A 16,761-nucleotide genomic window follows, 5' to 3' on the forward strand; every position below is an offset into this window, starting at 1 on the left:
ATTTACCTGCTGTTAACAGAAACATAATTTGATGTATTCTGGTGTCTCAAACTTTTTAAAATATCAATTATCTTCAGATTAGTCATCTAAATTCTTACTTTTCTTAACATCCCCTAAGGCACTTACTGTCAGCAACGAGAAGTAGAGGCCATCACTGAAGGGGTAGAGGAAGATGAAGGGTTTTGTTGCTGTGAACCTGGCCACATCCCACATATGCTTTCATTCAATACTACCTTTGGCCAACGCTGGCTGGCATGGGAAGTGCTTGTGACAAAGTATGTTCTGGAAGGCTACAGCATCACAGACAACAGTGCCGCTTCCATGCTTCAAGTCTTTGATCTTCGAAAAATTCTCACCACTTATTATGTGAAGGTATGGCTCTGCACCTAGCAATCGCGGCTGTGGGGGAATTCAGCTGTCCTTTAACATAATGTTATTTTGGGGAATTGGAAGCATGAACTGTTAACACTTTGTGTATATATAGTGTCTTTCAAGTGGAGGGTTACACAATGCGATATAAGCTATGAATACACGAATCTCTCATTCACCAAAGGAGAACTGCTGGTTTGAGAAAATGTCTACACGTTGAGCTGGGGGTGTGATTTATAGCTAGGGTCCTACCAATTCACAGCCATGAAAAATGTGTCACAGGGGAGACCAGCGTTTCTTAAACTGGGGGTCCTGACCCAAAAGGGAGTTGCTGGGGGGTTACAGGTTATTTTAGGAGGGTCCCAGTATTACCACAGTTACTTCTGCACTGCCTTCAGAGCTGGGCAGCTGGAGAGTGGCAACTGTTGGCCGGGCATCCAGTTCTGAAGGCAACACCCTGCCAACAGCAGCACAGAAGTAAGGGTAGCAATACCATACTATGCCACCCTTACTTCTGCGCAGCTGCCTTCAGAGCTGGGCAGCCAGAGAGTGGCAGCTGCTGACTGAGGGCCCAGTCATCCTTACTTCTGTGCTGCTGCTGCTGGTGGTGGCTCTGCCTTCAGAGCTGGGATCCTGGCCAGCAGCCGCCGCTCTCCAGCTGCCCAGCTCTGAAGGCAGCGCTGCCACCAGCAGCAGTACAGAAATAAGGGTAGCAGTACTGCAAGTCCCCCTACAATTACAGAATCATAGAAGATTAGGGTTGGAAGAGACCTCAGGAGGTCATCTAGTCCAACCCCATGCTCAAAGCAGGACCAACTAAACTTTCAAAATAACTTTTTAACTTCCCCACCACCACCACCACCAACTCCTCTTTGGGTCAGGACCCCTACAATTACAACACTGTAACATTTCAGATTTTAATAGCTGAAATCATGAAATTTATGATTTTAAAAATCCTCTGACCATGAAATTAACCAAAATGGACCGTGAATTTGGTAGGGCCCTATTTATAGTGCAGGGAGCTAGTGTGAGTATGTCTCCTCGAGCTGAGAATCACGCATCCAGCTCCAAATGTAGACATGCCTTGTGGTAAAGTGTAACAGCTATTTAACACATGTAACACAATCTAGGACAGAGAATGACTACTGTATCCAACTGAAACATCAGTGGAAGCTTAGGGTACAGAAGGTAATTACCCAAATATGAATCTGGGCAGGACAGAGCCGAAGAAGGAAGAAAGTCCCGTCCCCCCACCACTACATAATATCCAAACCCCAAAACTCCTCCTTGCTGTTCGATTGATACCTTTGAACAATCATTTTCTTTGTTTTAGATCTGGGTCAGTGCACCTTTTGTTAAGGTTATTTGCAGTAAGAGTGCAGGAAAATGTTGTTAAAAATATTTCTGTAATTAGTTATTGCAAATCCAAAACTAAGATGGGCCTTTTTGAACCTGGGGGAATGTATGGAGCCTGCCATCCTCTCATTGCTTGCAAAGGATGCAAGTAAATACTGTTTTGTGTTAATGATAGGAAATTATACTTGTGGTCTCTTCAATCCCAAAACTCTCTATTAAGTATGTACAGGCACCATCTTTGAAATGCAGCCACCTCTGGGATGGAGGAGTGAGGGCAGAAGGCCACTGTCATGCACATCACTGCATAACAGTGGTAGAGGGAAAATATTGGCCAAAGACTCCCTGGAAAATGTCTACTTCTGCAGAAAGATGCTAGTTGCCAGATCTTCACTGGTCACCCTGAGCCAACAGGCCTTGATCTCTTCAAAAGATCGATACGCAGACTGTCTCAAATACGATCATAACCTTTCATACTTCTGAGGGGTAAATAAATCTGGCCTTGAAACACTTGTCAAACTTATGGTTCACATTTAGAAGGCTCTCTTTGCTGCCAGAAGGGCTTGAAGTTTGTTTTTTCTTAACTAAAAACATTAAATTCAGTCCTTTTTAAAAAACATACTAAACAAACAGGCCTGTCACAAATCCCGCACTAATTAAACCTGTGCACTTTCAAACAGTGTGGGGTGCTATTTCCATCCTCGTGTGTAACAGAGAAATATACAATTTAATACAACAAATTAGATTTAAATTATTTCCTGGATATGTAGTATAGGTCATAATATTTTCAACTTGTACCATTTCAGGGCATTATCTATTATGTCACAACCTCCCCCAAGCTGGAGGAATGGTTAGCTAATGAGACAATGCAGGAAGGATTACAGCCATGTGCAGACTGCAACTATGTTGATGTGGACCCTACATTTAATCCAAATATTGATGAGGATTATGACCACCATCTAGCAGGGGTCTCCAGAGAGAGTTTCTGTATGACTTACCTCAACTGGATAGAGTACTGCTGCTCCCGAAGAGAAAAGGTAAGCATGACTGAGTGACCAGAACTATTAAACTTTTCTAGGAAAGTCTCTTACATATGTTCTTTGGTAGCGTTGGATTTAACTGTCTATTGAAACTTAGATTTCAAATTGATTTGTAGGAAAGTGTTACCTTGGGTTTGGGTTGATGAGTTAATGCTTTGACTTTGATCTCTTGAGACCAAAGTTCAAATTAGTCTTAGATTGCAAGTAGTGTATTATGTAGTTGGAAGTGCACTAGGGAAAGGAGGAGGCGACCAAATCACACAATATAATTTGGCTTGATTGGGCCTCTGTTTAGGCAGAGAAGAATGATCTTAGAATAGCCATGGTTCCCTAATGTTCAAAACAACCCCAACTGCAAAATAATTTCCTCTATAGTACGTAAAATCGACTGCCCAAAGCATTGCTAGGTACCTCATGGTCAAATTTGAAGCTCTTCTCTGGACCACTTCATCCAGATGAGCACTTCATCTCCTAGCTTCTTTGTCATCTCTCCAAACCTCCCGCACCCTTTTAAGGAAGTTTATACAAAAGTGTGTCTAGAGAATTACACTGGCATCTGTCTGCTTATTTAAATTCTCAAATGTGTGGTTTGACCATGGATAGACGTGGTCTTTCAGGGAGTGGGTAAAAGCGTCTCCTGATCCTTTCGATTTAGTGAAGTACCTGGGTCTTTAGAGTTGGGGAGCTCCACTGGAGGTAAGTGACTAAAAGGAGGCCTCTTCTAGGAAGTATAATATTTGAAACCTTTTTTAGATGTGGAGAATGGCCATCAAAGAAAACTGTCTGCCTGTATTACATGATCATCACTTGGCAATTATTTTGTGGGGGTGGTGGAAAGCAGATATAATAACTTGGATACACGACATTTTACTGCCGAGAGAATTATCTTGAATTATCCTAGAATTCAAGAACAGAGTATGCATGCAGGATAGTATGTACATGCATTCAGCTTGCGACTAATTCAAATCGCAAATGTAGTGCTTTTCTGTACAAATCTCATTAGTAAGGCAGCGTTTACAAAGCACTGTAAGAACCCCTAATTTGAATTCGGGTGCTTCTGAGTGCCAACCCATTTTTATTTAACATAAGTGCCACTGGAAGTTGATTTCTGGTAGCTTTCTGTATTTGCCTTTTTGTCACTCCTCCTGTCAGCATACACTTTGCTATAGTATGAATCTCTCCCTATCTTCTCCACATGACTCTTTATTTTTTTTTATGTATTTATTACTACCAGCCGCTGGATGCAGATAAAGACTCCTCCTTGGTGACTCTTTGTTACGGACTGTGTGTTCTGGGGCGGAGAGCTTTGGGGACTGCTTCCCATCATATGTCTAGGTAATACTACGCTCTTCTTTTCAAGGATTTTGGAGGAGGGGATCCTGCGAGCATCTAGGTTTGGGGTAATGGCTAACTCTTCATACAAAAGCAGTGTTCCTCATGGACCCCCAAAATGAACAGATACTCTAGGCCACCCTCCTTCATAAATATTGTGGATGATCCAGTGAAGATGTGCCAAGATTCAGCAAATGAAGGATGCGGAAGACTTGTAGCCGAACATCTCACTTCCTTAACTAATGGAAGTTGAGAGTAGTGAAGTGGAGGGCCTTCATGCCTTTCTTGTCCATGATATCTGCTGAAAAATGAGCAGGATTAATCAAGTTTTGAAATTGAACTTCATTCCTTGCTCCAAGCATGAAGCCTATATATAAAAGTTCATGGAGGACTATTAGCCAAGAGGATGAGGGATGCAATGCCATGCTCTGGGTGTCCCTAAGCCTTTGACTGCCAGGTGCTGAGACTGGATGACAGAGAATGGCTCACTCAATAATTGCCCTGTTCCGTTCATTCCCTCTGAAGCATCTGGCATTGGCAGCTGTCGGGAGACCACATACTGGGCCAGATGGACCATTGGTCTGACCCAGTGTGGCCATTCTTATGTTCATATGTGTACAGAGGACTATCACAACTGTACCTGTCTCTACAGTTCAGTGTTACATTATGTAAATCAATATTTCTACTGATGTAAGGAAGGGATGCTGTATATGGATGTTTTTAAATATGTTAATGTTTTGGGGTTACTTTCCATCCCAAACAGTAATTTGGAATCTTTCCTGTATGGGCTGCATGCCCTGTTTAAGGGCGACTTCCGTATCTCTTCAGTCCGAGATGAATGGATCTTTGCTGACATGGAATTGCTGAGGAAAGTGGTGGTTCCCGGAATACGCATGTCACTCAAACTACATCAGGTAATAAGGTTAACGGGGGATGTATGTTTTTTGGCTCTGTCCATGCTGATTGATTAAATTGTGATATATGGAGCAGTTTTCCACACAGCTTGCCTGGCCAGCATAGCAAGCTTTAAATCCTGTTTAAGATAAGTGTGTTGGGTAGAGCTAGCTAAGTCTATAATATGTTTTTAAAGACAGTGTTTTAAATGTTTATAGGGCTAATCAAACTGAGGTGAAACCATGTTCAGTTAAGACAATATAATCTCTGCCTCGTCAAACTCATTGGCTTGCCTGACTGGCCCTGTTCCCTTTTTGGGAATTCATTCATTCAATCATTCTTCCTTCCCCTCTCTGTGTTTTGAATAGCGCTAAGGACATGAAATCCTCGCTTGTTAAGTGCCCCATGTCAGGCACAGACATTCTACTGCCAATATTACCTATTAGATTGGTATCCACACTGCCCTTCTGCCGTATGTCCATTCTCCTACCCACGGCTGTATCCTTTCTTACTTCGTTTTCTTCTCTCTCAAAGAGAAAATCTGGCGTGGAGATTACCTGGACGTCTCCCAACCATCTCCCCCGAATTCCTAGTTTAAAGCTCTCTTGATCAATTGTGCCTTCTGCCATCCTAGAAGTCTGTTTCCCTCCTTACTCAGGTGAAGTCCATCCTGAGAGAACAGTCCTCTGTCCATGAATGCTTTCCAGTGGCCATACATCCCAAAGCCCTCCTTATAGCACCACTGCCTGAGCATCTGTTGAGCATCATAATCTTGTGTCACTTTTGTTGCCCTTCTCTAGGAACAGGCAGAATCCCACTGAAGATCACCTGAGCCTCAATTTCCTTAAGCGTCTTCCCCAGCCTGGCATAGTCTCCCTTGATATGTACCAGCGAGAATCTGGCCGTATCATTTGTTCCCACATGAAGGATAATCAATGGATTCTCTTCCACTCCCGTTAGGATCCTCTTCAGCCTCAGGTCCACATCCCGTATCTTAGCACCTGGCAGACAGCACACCCTTCTGTTCTCTGGATCAGCCGTTGTTACAGGCCTGTCTATTCTTCTCAGTAATGAATTCCCAATCACGTAGACCTGCCTTTTCCTGGTGATGGTGTGATTCTCCAGTCTATCCCCTGTTCCATCTGGCTGCAAGTCCTCTTGATTCCTATTGTCCCTTGCAATCCTCTGCAACCCATACCGTATCCTCCTGGAGCTCATATTTGGTGGTGTTATCTCCATTGACTCTCGCCCTCTTCCTAAAGGACTATCTGCTCTTCTCTTCTTCCTTGCCCTCTCACCTTCAGTGGCCACCTGCTGTGCCCCTTCTTCGTTTTCCAACTCCGCAAAACTGTTCCTGAGCTCTATTTCTCCTTCACTGCCCCGTCTTTTCCTCTGCCTGGTTCTCTTAGCCACATGAGAATCCTCACCCAGCAGTATCCCCTCAGAGTTCTTCGGTCCTGTTTCCATCTGCAAGTCTGATCTTTTCCCTTCAGCCTCCTCATGTCTTTGCTGCATCATCCACTCGAACCCCCTTCTAAACTCAACCAGAGTCTCCTCCTGCATCTCCAATCCTCGGATCTTCTCTTCCATCAGCCCTATCAGGCGGCACTTCATGCAGATGAAATTCTTTTCATGTACCCCCTCCAGGATCATGTACATGCCACAGCTTCTACATCCAGTCATCTTCATTGTGTCTTCCACTACTTGGGTCACTACCACTGCTGCCTCTGTGTCTGTCATAGCCGTCTCACCTAAGTCCTGTTAGTCTGGGAAACACAAACCAAAACACCACAGCAAAACAAACCCCCAACGAGCACCAAAACACCACTCACTCCCTTCACTAGCCTGTCTGTTCCTTTACCTGGCTCTTAATCTTCCCCCCCAAACTCCCCTTACAAACTCCCACTCAAACTGCCGTTTACAGTTCTGTTTGCTGGCTCCTGTGCCGCTGCAGCTGTCTTGCATGCTTGCATCACTGCAATGTCCGAAAGTCACCAAAAACTATCATGCAATGGCATAGCAATAATTGAGTTAGCTTGTTCCATTAGATCATGGAATTCTCTTAATTTAGCAGTGTATATAAAATGAGAAACGGTAGGTGTAAATGCAGAAAAGAACTTCAGTAGAGTAATATAAAGTAATATAAATGACAAAGCCCTGGCTGGGATGATTTAGTTGAGGATTGGTCCTGCTCTGGGCAGGGGGTTGGACTAGATGACCTCCAGAGGTCCCTTCCAACTCTGATATTCTATGATTCTGTGGTGAAAGTGGCAGGATTACAATTTACAAATCCTGAAATAGTCTCAAGATATTACGTAGGCCACTACAAAGTATGCACCTGAATATGGAGAAATGAGTGAATATACACAAATATAAATAAAAATACAAATGTTTTTAAACACAACCCTTTGAACTAAAAAATACATAGTACAGATAACTGGTGACTTTTCATTTGCGTTGTGGTAGTGCTCTGAAGTATCTCCACTCAGGATTGGGGCCTCATTGTGCTAGGCACTAAAACAAGCAAACAAAAAAAAGAAAAACCTAAACATGGTCTTCGCCCTTTGGAATTTAAATCTGTACTTTTGTATCAGAAAGAGCCATAACTTAATACTGAATGGAGCCTGTAAATATGTGGCTAGCAATAGTATGATGTTTTGAATGCATGATGAAGTATACAGGATGTTTTGTCTGAAACCCGATTTCTTTTTAGTGTGTGACTGCGGGTCGGTGTTGAACACACATTCATGTGTTTGTTTTTCTTACTGTAAATGAGACCAACCGTTGAAAAGAAGCCTCTCACTGAATATTCAGTATTTTACTTCTTTGGCTTTAAACTTTAAGGCTTCTGAGCTCTGAAGTAGTTTACTAGAACCAAAACCTCTCCATAGGCAATGTGACTAGATACACAATAAAATCAGTATAAAAATTATAAAAACTGTTACCAGTACTAGATAAATCCTTCCCACCCCCAAACTTAAAGAAACATTTGATGTGGTGGATAATGAACTCATCTAAACAATGGTGGGAATCTGTTTTTGATTATTGTAATTTTGTTCAATGCATTATCTATAGTTTCTGAGGTCTGAAATCTCTACTTTTTTTTTATTCATTTAGCATCTATGACACTAAGCCATTCTCAAATAATGCTTTTATTCTTGAGTTCAGGATCACTTCACTTCCCCAGATGAATACGATGACCCTACTGTCCTCTATGAAGCCATTGTGTCCCATGAGCAAAACCTGGTTATAGCACATGAAGGGGACCCTGCCTGGAGGAGCGCTGTCCTTTCCAACTCTCCCTCCCTGCTTGCCCTCCGCCATGTGATGGATGATGGCACCAATGAATATAAAATCATCATGCTGAACAAGCGTTATCTCAGTTTCAGAGTAATCAAGGTGTGTGTTCATTGTATATGCACATTGAATGGACATATGATGTGCTGCTTCATGCTGTTTTAGAATTTAGGTTAATCATTACAGAAAACTACTACTTCAGCCCCGCCCGTTACCTTTCTCAGTAAGCGGTCACTGCTTGGGCTGTCCTAGAGTATTTAATTGGTTATCAAGATAGTGCTTTCCATGAACATTAAATATTGACAGAAAAATAAGTGTAATGTCATCTCTAAAAATACCTAGTGACAATATCAGCAAAACACAGTTTCAGCAGTCCCTTTATGTTAGTTTCATTGGACCTAATTGTTTATCTTCTTATTGCCCTTTTGTCCATTATGTGTATGAGGTCTAGAAAGTGTCTAATACCTTGTAAAGTCAGCATAATATTCCTATTGTATAAACATGGCCCCGTGAAAGCATATCTATATTGTGACTTGTACTATTGGTGGCAATTTTGAATTTATCTACATTTAGATGACAGTGATAAATGTAGCCTTAGTCTGACTATAGCTTTACTTCCGCCCCTTCGGTATTCACACAGATGCCCCCTCTTCTGAACAAAGCTTAAGCTTTCCTTCCAGGTCTCTCCATAACTTTGGATTTCAGCTATATTTCCTGCTGCTCCCCTTTGTCCACTCAAGTGTCATTCTTAAATGGACCTTTTATCTGCTTTATATCATTTTCTATGTATGCCCCCCCCAAGGTATGTGAGAGAATCCTAAATTAACATATGCCAAACTGCCACACTCTCTTCAAAAACTAGAATCCAGCTCCTATTAGAGAGCCCACCTGCCATTCCGTATTTGTGCACGTTATTCTGTACTGTTTGCAGCTTGTGCCTATATATTGAGTCCTTTGAAGCAGGGAGCGTGAATGCTTGATGGTTGGTTGTATAGTGCTGCGTACACTTTACATGCTCTATCCATAATAATGTAATTCTTCTTTGAGTGCTTGCTCATGTCCATTCCAATGTAGGTGTGTGCTTGCCATGAGCATCGCCACAAGAAACATTTTTACCTCAGTGGTATCCGTCGGCTCTGCTGCTCCCTGGAGTCGCGCTCTCATAGCTTTGGTATAAAGGACCCTGCCGACCACCCAATTGCTTCTTACGGCCTGCAACAGTCGCTGGAACTTCGGCTCATTCTTGCTGTTGCAAGTACTCCTTAGTGAACTTTTCTCTACTCTTATTGTATATAGTTGATTGTATTTACTAGTTAAGTTTCAGTTATTAAGTTAGTTAGTTAGGAACCCTGTTAGTGAGGTTAACCGGCCCACCCCCAGAACCAGGGCTTGCCTCAGTCTCCAGGTTTCAAGCCTTGTGAATCTTGTCAAAAGCCTATGCCTGTGAGTGACCTCCATTCCAGCTGCCTCAAGTGTCTGGGGGAAGCTCAGCTGTGTAGGGATTTTAAGCCTGCACCAAGAAAGACAGAGATGCTAGACTCCACTCTATCCTCATGGAGGCAGCACTCTGACCTCCATTGGAGCAAGGCCACTTGGACTCGGCACCGAGTACGTTGGCCTCAGTAAGAAGCACCATGGTTTCACTTTGGGACACCCGGTGCCATTCTCCAGATCCAGCACCAAGGTGAGATGCTCCGACCATGCCTAAGGAACCTCAGCACCATCAGTCATCCCCAGTGCCAAACAAGGATGTGAATGCGAGAGAGCCCAGGCACCGTTCACTGTCACTGATGCCTAGGAAGAAGCAAAGGAAGATCAACAGAGGCGGATCACCTACACTGAGGTCAGTGGGACAGAGAGACGCTGCTAAGGTGCGACCCACATCGGGCTGTCCTCGGGCTTGCTGCACAAGGTCCAACAAACTTTGCAGGACCTGCCATTTGAAGGTACGTCAATCTTTTCAGAGTGGAAAGACTCCAAACTTCAGTTTTTAAGAGTCAAGGGCCACGTCCTTGGGCCTTCATACTGTGGCCCCAGCGAGGAAGCGCTATAGCCACAGCAAACAGCTTGCTTCTTCCTCCCGCCTGCTTGGCAGGACTATAGCAACAGGAAGAGCAGGGGCTATGGGAGGAAACCTCCCCCACAGACTTCATCTGTAGCTGCACTCCCAGACACTTGGTGGGGTCAAAGCAGGCTTTTTGATGGGACGCTCAAGGACGATGTACCAGGAAGAGTTTATGGATCCAAATTCCACAGATTTTGTGGACTGGTTATCCCACTTTGATAGGGTGCTATGCATGGTCGCAGTGGGATACATCCTTCAGTTTTTTTGTTCCCCTCCTTGCCACCTACCCTCCCCATCCCTCTTCAGGGACCCTTCTCACAAACAACTTCTAACCCAAGAGGTGCAATCGCTCTTAAGAGTGGGATCAGAGCTAAGGGATTGAGGGTTCTACTCCTGATATTTCCTAATCCCAAAAGCCAGTGGCAGTCTCAGACTGATTCTGGATCTGTGAAACCTCAACAAATTCATAAAGAAGCTGAAATTCCACATAGTCTCCTTGTCCTCCATCATTCCCTCCTTGGATTCAGGGGACTGGTATGCTGTCCTTGACTTAAAGGACACACATTTCCACACTGCCATCTTGCAGGGACACAGAAGGTTCCTTAAATTTGTCATGAACTACCAATTTACGGCACTCCCATTCTGTCTCTCGGCAGTCCCTCAGATATTCATGAAGTGCATGTCAGTTGTTGCAGCCTTCTTAAGGAGATAAGGGGTTCAGGTTTATCTGTACCTCGACGATTGGCTGATGAAAAGTCGATCCAGACTCCAGGTAAAGACAGATGTGAGACTAATACAGTCGACCTTCCAGAACTTAGGTCTGCTCATAAATGCACAGAAATCCACCTTCTTCCTGGTCCAGAGGATAGAATTCTTCAGGGCAGTTCTGGACTTGGTACAGGCCAGAGCTTCTCTCCCAGAAGCATGCTTCCAAGCAATAAAAAAACCTACAGAAAGCCTCAAGAATCACCCTGTCATCATGGCAAAAAATTGCTTACAGCTCCTGGTCCACATCACGTCTTGCACCTATGTGGCTCATCACATGAGACTTCAGCCCATACCTCTCCAAGCATGGCTGGCGTCAGTATACTCGCCAAACCTAAATCATGTAGACTCAATCACTACAGTTTCCCCATTGGTGATTACTTCCCACGATTGGTGGCTAGACCTGCTAACAGTGTGCGCAGGAATACCTTTCTCAAGACCCCAATTGTCAGTCTCTCATCAGACTCTTTGGCAATGGGATGGTGACCTCACTTGGACTCCCTCAGGACTCAGGGCCTCTGGTCTCCGGAAGAGCTCTTGTTGCACATCAATGTCAGAGCGCTCAGGGCAGTTCGCCTGACCTTCCAGGCATTCCAAACCCATGTAGCAGGCAGGTGCATGTCAGTCTGTACAGGCAACACAACAGCCATGTTCTATATCAACAGACAGGGCGGAGCACGCTCTTCTCACCTGTGCCAAGAGGCACTTCGCTTATGGGAATTTTGCATAGCCCACTTGATTCACCTCAAGGAAACCTATTGCCAGGTTCTCAGAACCAACTTGCCGATCACCTCAGCAGGGTTTTCTCCAACCACTACAAGTGGTCCATCCGCCTAGAGATCCTACAAGTCATCTTCCGGAAGTGGGGAACTCCCCAAATAGATCCTTTTGCAACGAGGTGCAACAGGAAGTGTCTCCAGTTCTGCCCTTTTCTGGGCCACAGTCCAGGATCTCTGACAGATGTCTTCCTCTTGTCCTGGACGGGACTTCTGTTCTATGCATTCTCATCCATTCCTCTCATACACAAGGGCTTGCTGAGGATCAGGTGGGACAGAGCAGGAGTCATCCTGATAGCCCTGGCCTGGCCACGCCAGCACTGGTTCATGACACTCTTGAACCTATCAGTAGAAACACAAATCTGACTACCACAGGTTCCAGACCTAATATCCCAGGACCCCTGCGTCCCCCAAACATCAAGGCTTTTCATCTTATGGCCTGGAAGCTCATGCTCCGGACTGGTTCGAGAAGCTCTTTTAGGGAGTAGAAAGCCGTCCGCTAGAACTATGTACCTGGCAAACTGGAAAAGGTTCTTGATCTGGTGAGTGTAGAAAGGTGTCTTGCCCATGCAATCATCAGTGCCATTCATTCTGGACTGCTTGCTACACCTGAAGCAGCAGGGGCTATTGGTTTAATTGATTAGTGTCCACCTGACTGCAATTTCGGCTTTTCGTCTGGGTGAATGGCTGCTCCATCTTTGCAAACTCGATCTGCAGTAGGTTTCCCAAGGGACTTGACAGGTTGTACCCCTTGGAATCTCAACCTGGTGTTCTCAAGGATCATGGGTTCCCCATTCGAGCCATTGGCAATGCGTTCTCTTCTCTATTTGTCCTGGAAGGTGGCTTTCCTGGTGGCCATTACTTCGGCCAAAAGGGTATCCGAGATTAGAGCCCTTATTTCAGAACCTCCATACACAGTATTCTTCAAGGACAAGGTCGAGTTATGGCCTCACCCAGCCTTTATCCCAGAGATGGTTTCATAATTCCATAGTAATCAAGACCTATTCTTTCTGGTCTTCTGTCTGAAACTGCATGCCAACAAACCAGTAGCAGAGGCTTCACTAACTAGATGTCAGACGCACGCTGGCCTTCTACACAGAAAGAATTAAATCCATTTTGAAAAATGACTCAATTTTTTGTGGCTGTTACAGACAGGATGAAGGGTCTTTCAGTCTCAGCCCAGAGAATTTCATAGTGGATCATGTCCTGTAGCCACAAATGCTATGATCTGATGAAAGTCCCTGCTCTGTCCCTAACGGCACACTCCACAAGGGCACAAACATCTTCAGTTGCATTTGTGGCACAGGTCACTATCTAGGATATCTGTAGAGCAGCAATGTGGTCTTCAGTCCACACTTTCATGTCTCACTATACCATGATTCAGCAGGCTAAAGACGATGCTAGGTTTGGCAGAGCAGTGCTACAGTCTGCTCGTCAGTGAGCTCCAAACCCCACCCCTTACATCTGCTTGGGAGTAACCTGCATTAGAATGGATATGAGCAAGCACTCAAAGAAGAAAAAACAGTTACTTACCTTCCATAGCTGCTGTTCTCTGAGATGTGTTGCTTATGTCCATTCCAAAACCTCCCACTCCTGCCTCACTATCGGAGTTAGCTGGCAAGAAGGAACTGAGGGGTCAGTGGGTTGGCAGCATCCTTTATACCAGCGCTATAAGAGCATAACTCCAGAGGGCACCAGACCCGACCTGATGAATACCACAGAGGGAAAAACTTTCTGGCAGCAGTGCTCGGGGCAAGCATGCACGTATATTGGAATAGACATGAGCAACACATCTCAAAGAACAACAGATATGGAAGGTTAGTAGCTTTTTTTTTCTTTCTTCCTCTCCTTGACTAGTTTTCTGATGTCCTTTTTTTTCTTGGTTTTTGTTGTTCTTTTGCAGGTAAATAAGGAGTGTGTGCGTGGCCTCTGGGCAGGGCAGCAGCAGGAACTTGTCTTCCTGCGTAACCGTAACCCAGAAAGAGGGAGCATCCAAAATGCAAAGCAGGCTTTGAGGAATATGATCAATTCTTCCTGTGACCAGCCCATTGGATACCCAATCTACGTCTCACCTTTGACTACTTCCTATTCAGATAGCCATGATCAGCTCAAGGAGTTTCTTGGGGGCGCTATCAGTTTGGGAAATATCAGAAACTTCATAGTGTCCACATGGCACAGGTGAGCTGTGAGAATGAGTTCTTAAGAGCATTCAGCTATTCAGTAACATCACTGTCAATGCTAAGATGTTAGTACATCTTAGCAGAGCATAATTTATGGAATTCACAGAAGTGTGGCTGCCTCTCAGTATTTTTCCTTTCAATCACAATTGCAACACATGGCCCTGCTATGGCAAGAGTGTTGTTCAGCAGGCCACGTGGACAACATCCCAAGCATTTTGTCAATTAGAATATCGTGTCCTGTTTTAACAACTCATAAATAAAATTCTAGGTGCCAGTGACCTGCTGTGGGGTTTGTGTGTCACTTTTCAATGCCTCAGTTTATTCTGTCCATAAGAGGAGTATAATAATCTACCTCACAAAGGTGTGGGGAAGATTCATGCAGGTCTGGGACTTTAAAATGCTTAAATATGTGAGTAGTCCCACTGAAGTAACTGGGACTCTCATATGAGTAAAATTATGCAAGGCATTAATACTTTCAAGATTGATGATTTTGTACAGCACTTTGAATATGTAAGCAACATACCATTCTAAATCTTAGTTCTACACGAGTATTTGACTAAATGTAGGTATAACCATGCTGTACACCTACAGTATATAAGTACAAATTGGCTGTTTCCTCAAAATTGTGTGGTGTATTTACTGCAAGCTGTGACGTGTCTCTTCTCCACCCCAAATCACTTCTCCAGCATATTGCTAGAAAAACCTGTCACAGTACCATAACAAAGCATTAGACCTAAGCTAATTATACTTCAAAATCCTAGATCAAGAAGCAGAGAGACTGGGAAAGGATTTGGCAATGTATCTGAGAAAAGACCAAGAGTAGTACTAGGGACTGGAGGATGAGTAAATGTGCTTTCTTTAGTGAGGCTAAATGAAGTGTAGCCCTCCAAACAACATTGTAAAAATAAAAGCTTACAGGCTCCAGCTAACAAATGGATTAACCCACCTAAAATGTTCAAATGCTGGCTTGGGCAGTATAAAAATCTCAAATAACCCTAGCACATCATAGTCACTAAAGTATGTCATAAGTGAAATCCATTGCTAAAGCGATAAGAAAAGAAACAGATGAAAAGAGCTAACAGTTCTTTCCTGCTCATTTTAAACATAAAGAGAGAAAAAGTATGAGGAAAAGCCTGAAATTAGAGATAAATGACAGCCATTATAGACAGAACAGCATAAACTCTGATGCTAATATGACCACAAAATAGAAGAGCAATAAATTCTAGTATTTGTTATTAAAAGTATTACCACTGAATTCTCCAAGTCACATTTGTAAACAGTTGGTACTACATAAATAAAAGTAAGTATCACTTAAATGTTTGTCAGGAAAATATTTTTAGTGCTGTCTCAGACAGCAGCCTACAAGTTGGGGAAAGCATAGTACAGAAGAAAAAGCAATATAGTTGAAACTGATGTCTGGTCACTTTTTTCTGTTCACTAATACAATTGATTCTCATTCTGTTTTCAGATTAAGGAAAGGTTGTGGTGCTGGCTGCAACAGTGGTGGAAACATTGAAGATTCAGATGCTGGAGGTGGGGCTTCCTGCACAAGTAACAATGCAGCTGCCAATGAGTCGCAAAGCAGCATGTCACAAGGAGGAGGGAATTTAATTACAGGGCAGGGCCCTGGCATGGGACTCCACCCTCCTATCACATCTCACCCCTCAACACTAGGTAAAACTAACCTAAAGTGTATATTATATAAAATATTGGAACTGTACATAAATACCAGCTAGCCTTTCACCACTGTAGATCAGGGCTGGGCTACAAGCACAAAATTAATTTTGATTCTGTAATCTTAATTCCCAATGGAAATGGATTCGTATCGCAAAATCTCAATGCAGTTTAGCACAGTGGCAGGTTTCTGGACTGCTACTGGAGTGGTTTGAGGATTGCAGATCAGGATTGATATGCTGACCAGAGTTGAGTGGGATAGCCTTTTTTAGCACCTCTCTACAGGATGGCTAACCTGCACCAGTTCTTCTGTTCCCTTGTGTTCACGAATACCAAACTCATAACAAGTGTTTTATAAATGTGACTATCTGTCTTTTATGCTACTACAACCTTACTGCTACTGTGGAGTAAATTGTCTGTTGCTGCAGGGTTTCAGTTAAACAGTACCTAAGGAGCGCTGTTAGTGATCTAGTGAGGAACTGGAGGTAATTGAGCATATGTGTTTCCTAAGATATAGTTGCTTTCATTTGCCTTTCAAGAAAAACAGAACTATTTTACAGATTAGTACATTGCCAGCTTCTGAATCTTATCATACCGTATAGCATTATAAGGTCCATAATTGTGATGGGGTATCTACAACTGTCTGGCACCAGAGAGGAGCATTAATTAATATGCATTAAATAACACTAAGAGCTAAAATTCTCATGGTTTTTCTTTGCCAACTTCAAATCTAATTAAACATTTCAGAACTAGTTAAAATAGCAGCAATAGTAACTAAACTTTTTGATGCACACTTAGGAGTCCAGTCAAGCCACATGTTTGACTAAGAATATTTGGTGGTTCTGAAACACTACAAATGTTACTGGCAGAATTAGACAACATAGAATGAGAAACTAAACTCTTCAGCATTAAAGAAATACTTCATTAACGCAATAAGAGCTGGGCTCATACTTATCAAGGACACTTACATTGTTGCATCTATGCTCCTAGCAATGTAATATCAGTTTCTTAAACCA

General features: G+C 43.4%; 1 protein-coding gene across 15 annotated transcripts in view; it reads left to right on the forward strand.

The window, feature by feature from the left end:
* Positions 1-16,761, forward strand: part of PCNX1 (pecanex 1) — a 129,681-nt gene that overhangs the window by 100,114 nt on the left and 12,806 nt on the right. For all 15 annotated transcript variants that reach the window (XM_043548034.1, XM_043548036.1, XM_037900313.2 and 12 more), the window contains 7 exons: positions 119-372; positions 2,529-2,759; positions 3,997-4,097; positions 4,858-5,008; positions 8,157-8,387; positions 13,795-14,069; positions 15,540-15,745. In XM_043548034.1, coding sequence (XP_043403969.1) covers positions 119-372; positions 2,529-2,759; positions 3,997-4,097; positions 4,858-5,008; positions 8,157-8,387; positions 13,795-14,069; positions 15,540-15,745 — 1,449 coding nt within the window. The remainder of the gene's footprint in view (positions 1-118; positions 373-2,528; positions 2,760-3,996; positions 4,098-4,857; positions 5,009-8,156; positions 8,388-13,794; positions 14,070-15,539; positions 15,746-16,761) is intronic.

The sequence above is a fragment of the Chelonia mydas genome, chromosome 6, assembly GCF_015237465.2.
Source record: "Chelonia mydas isolate rCheMyd1 chromosome 6, rCheMyd1.pri.v2, whole genome shotgun sequence".
NCBI classification, from domain to species: Eukaryota; Metazoa; Chordata; order Testudines; family Cheloniidae; genus Chelonia; species Chelonia mydas.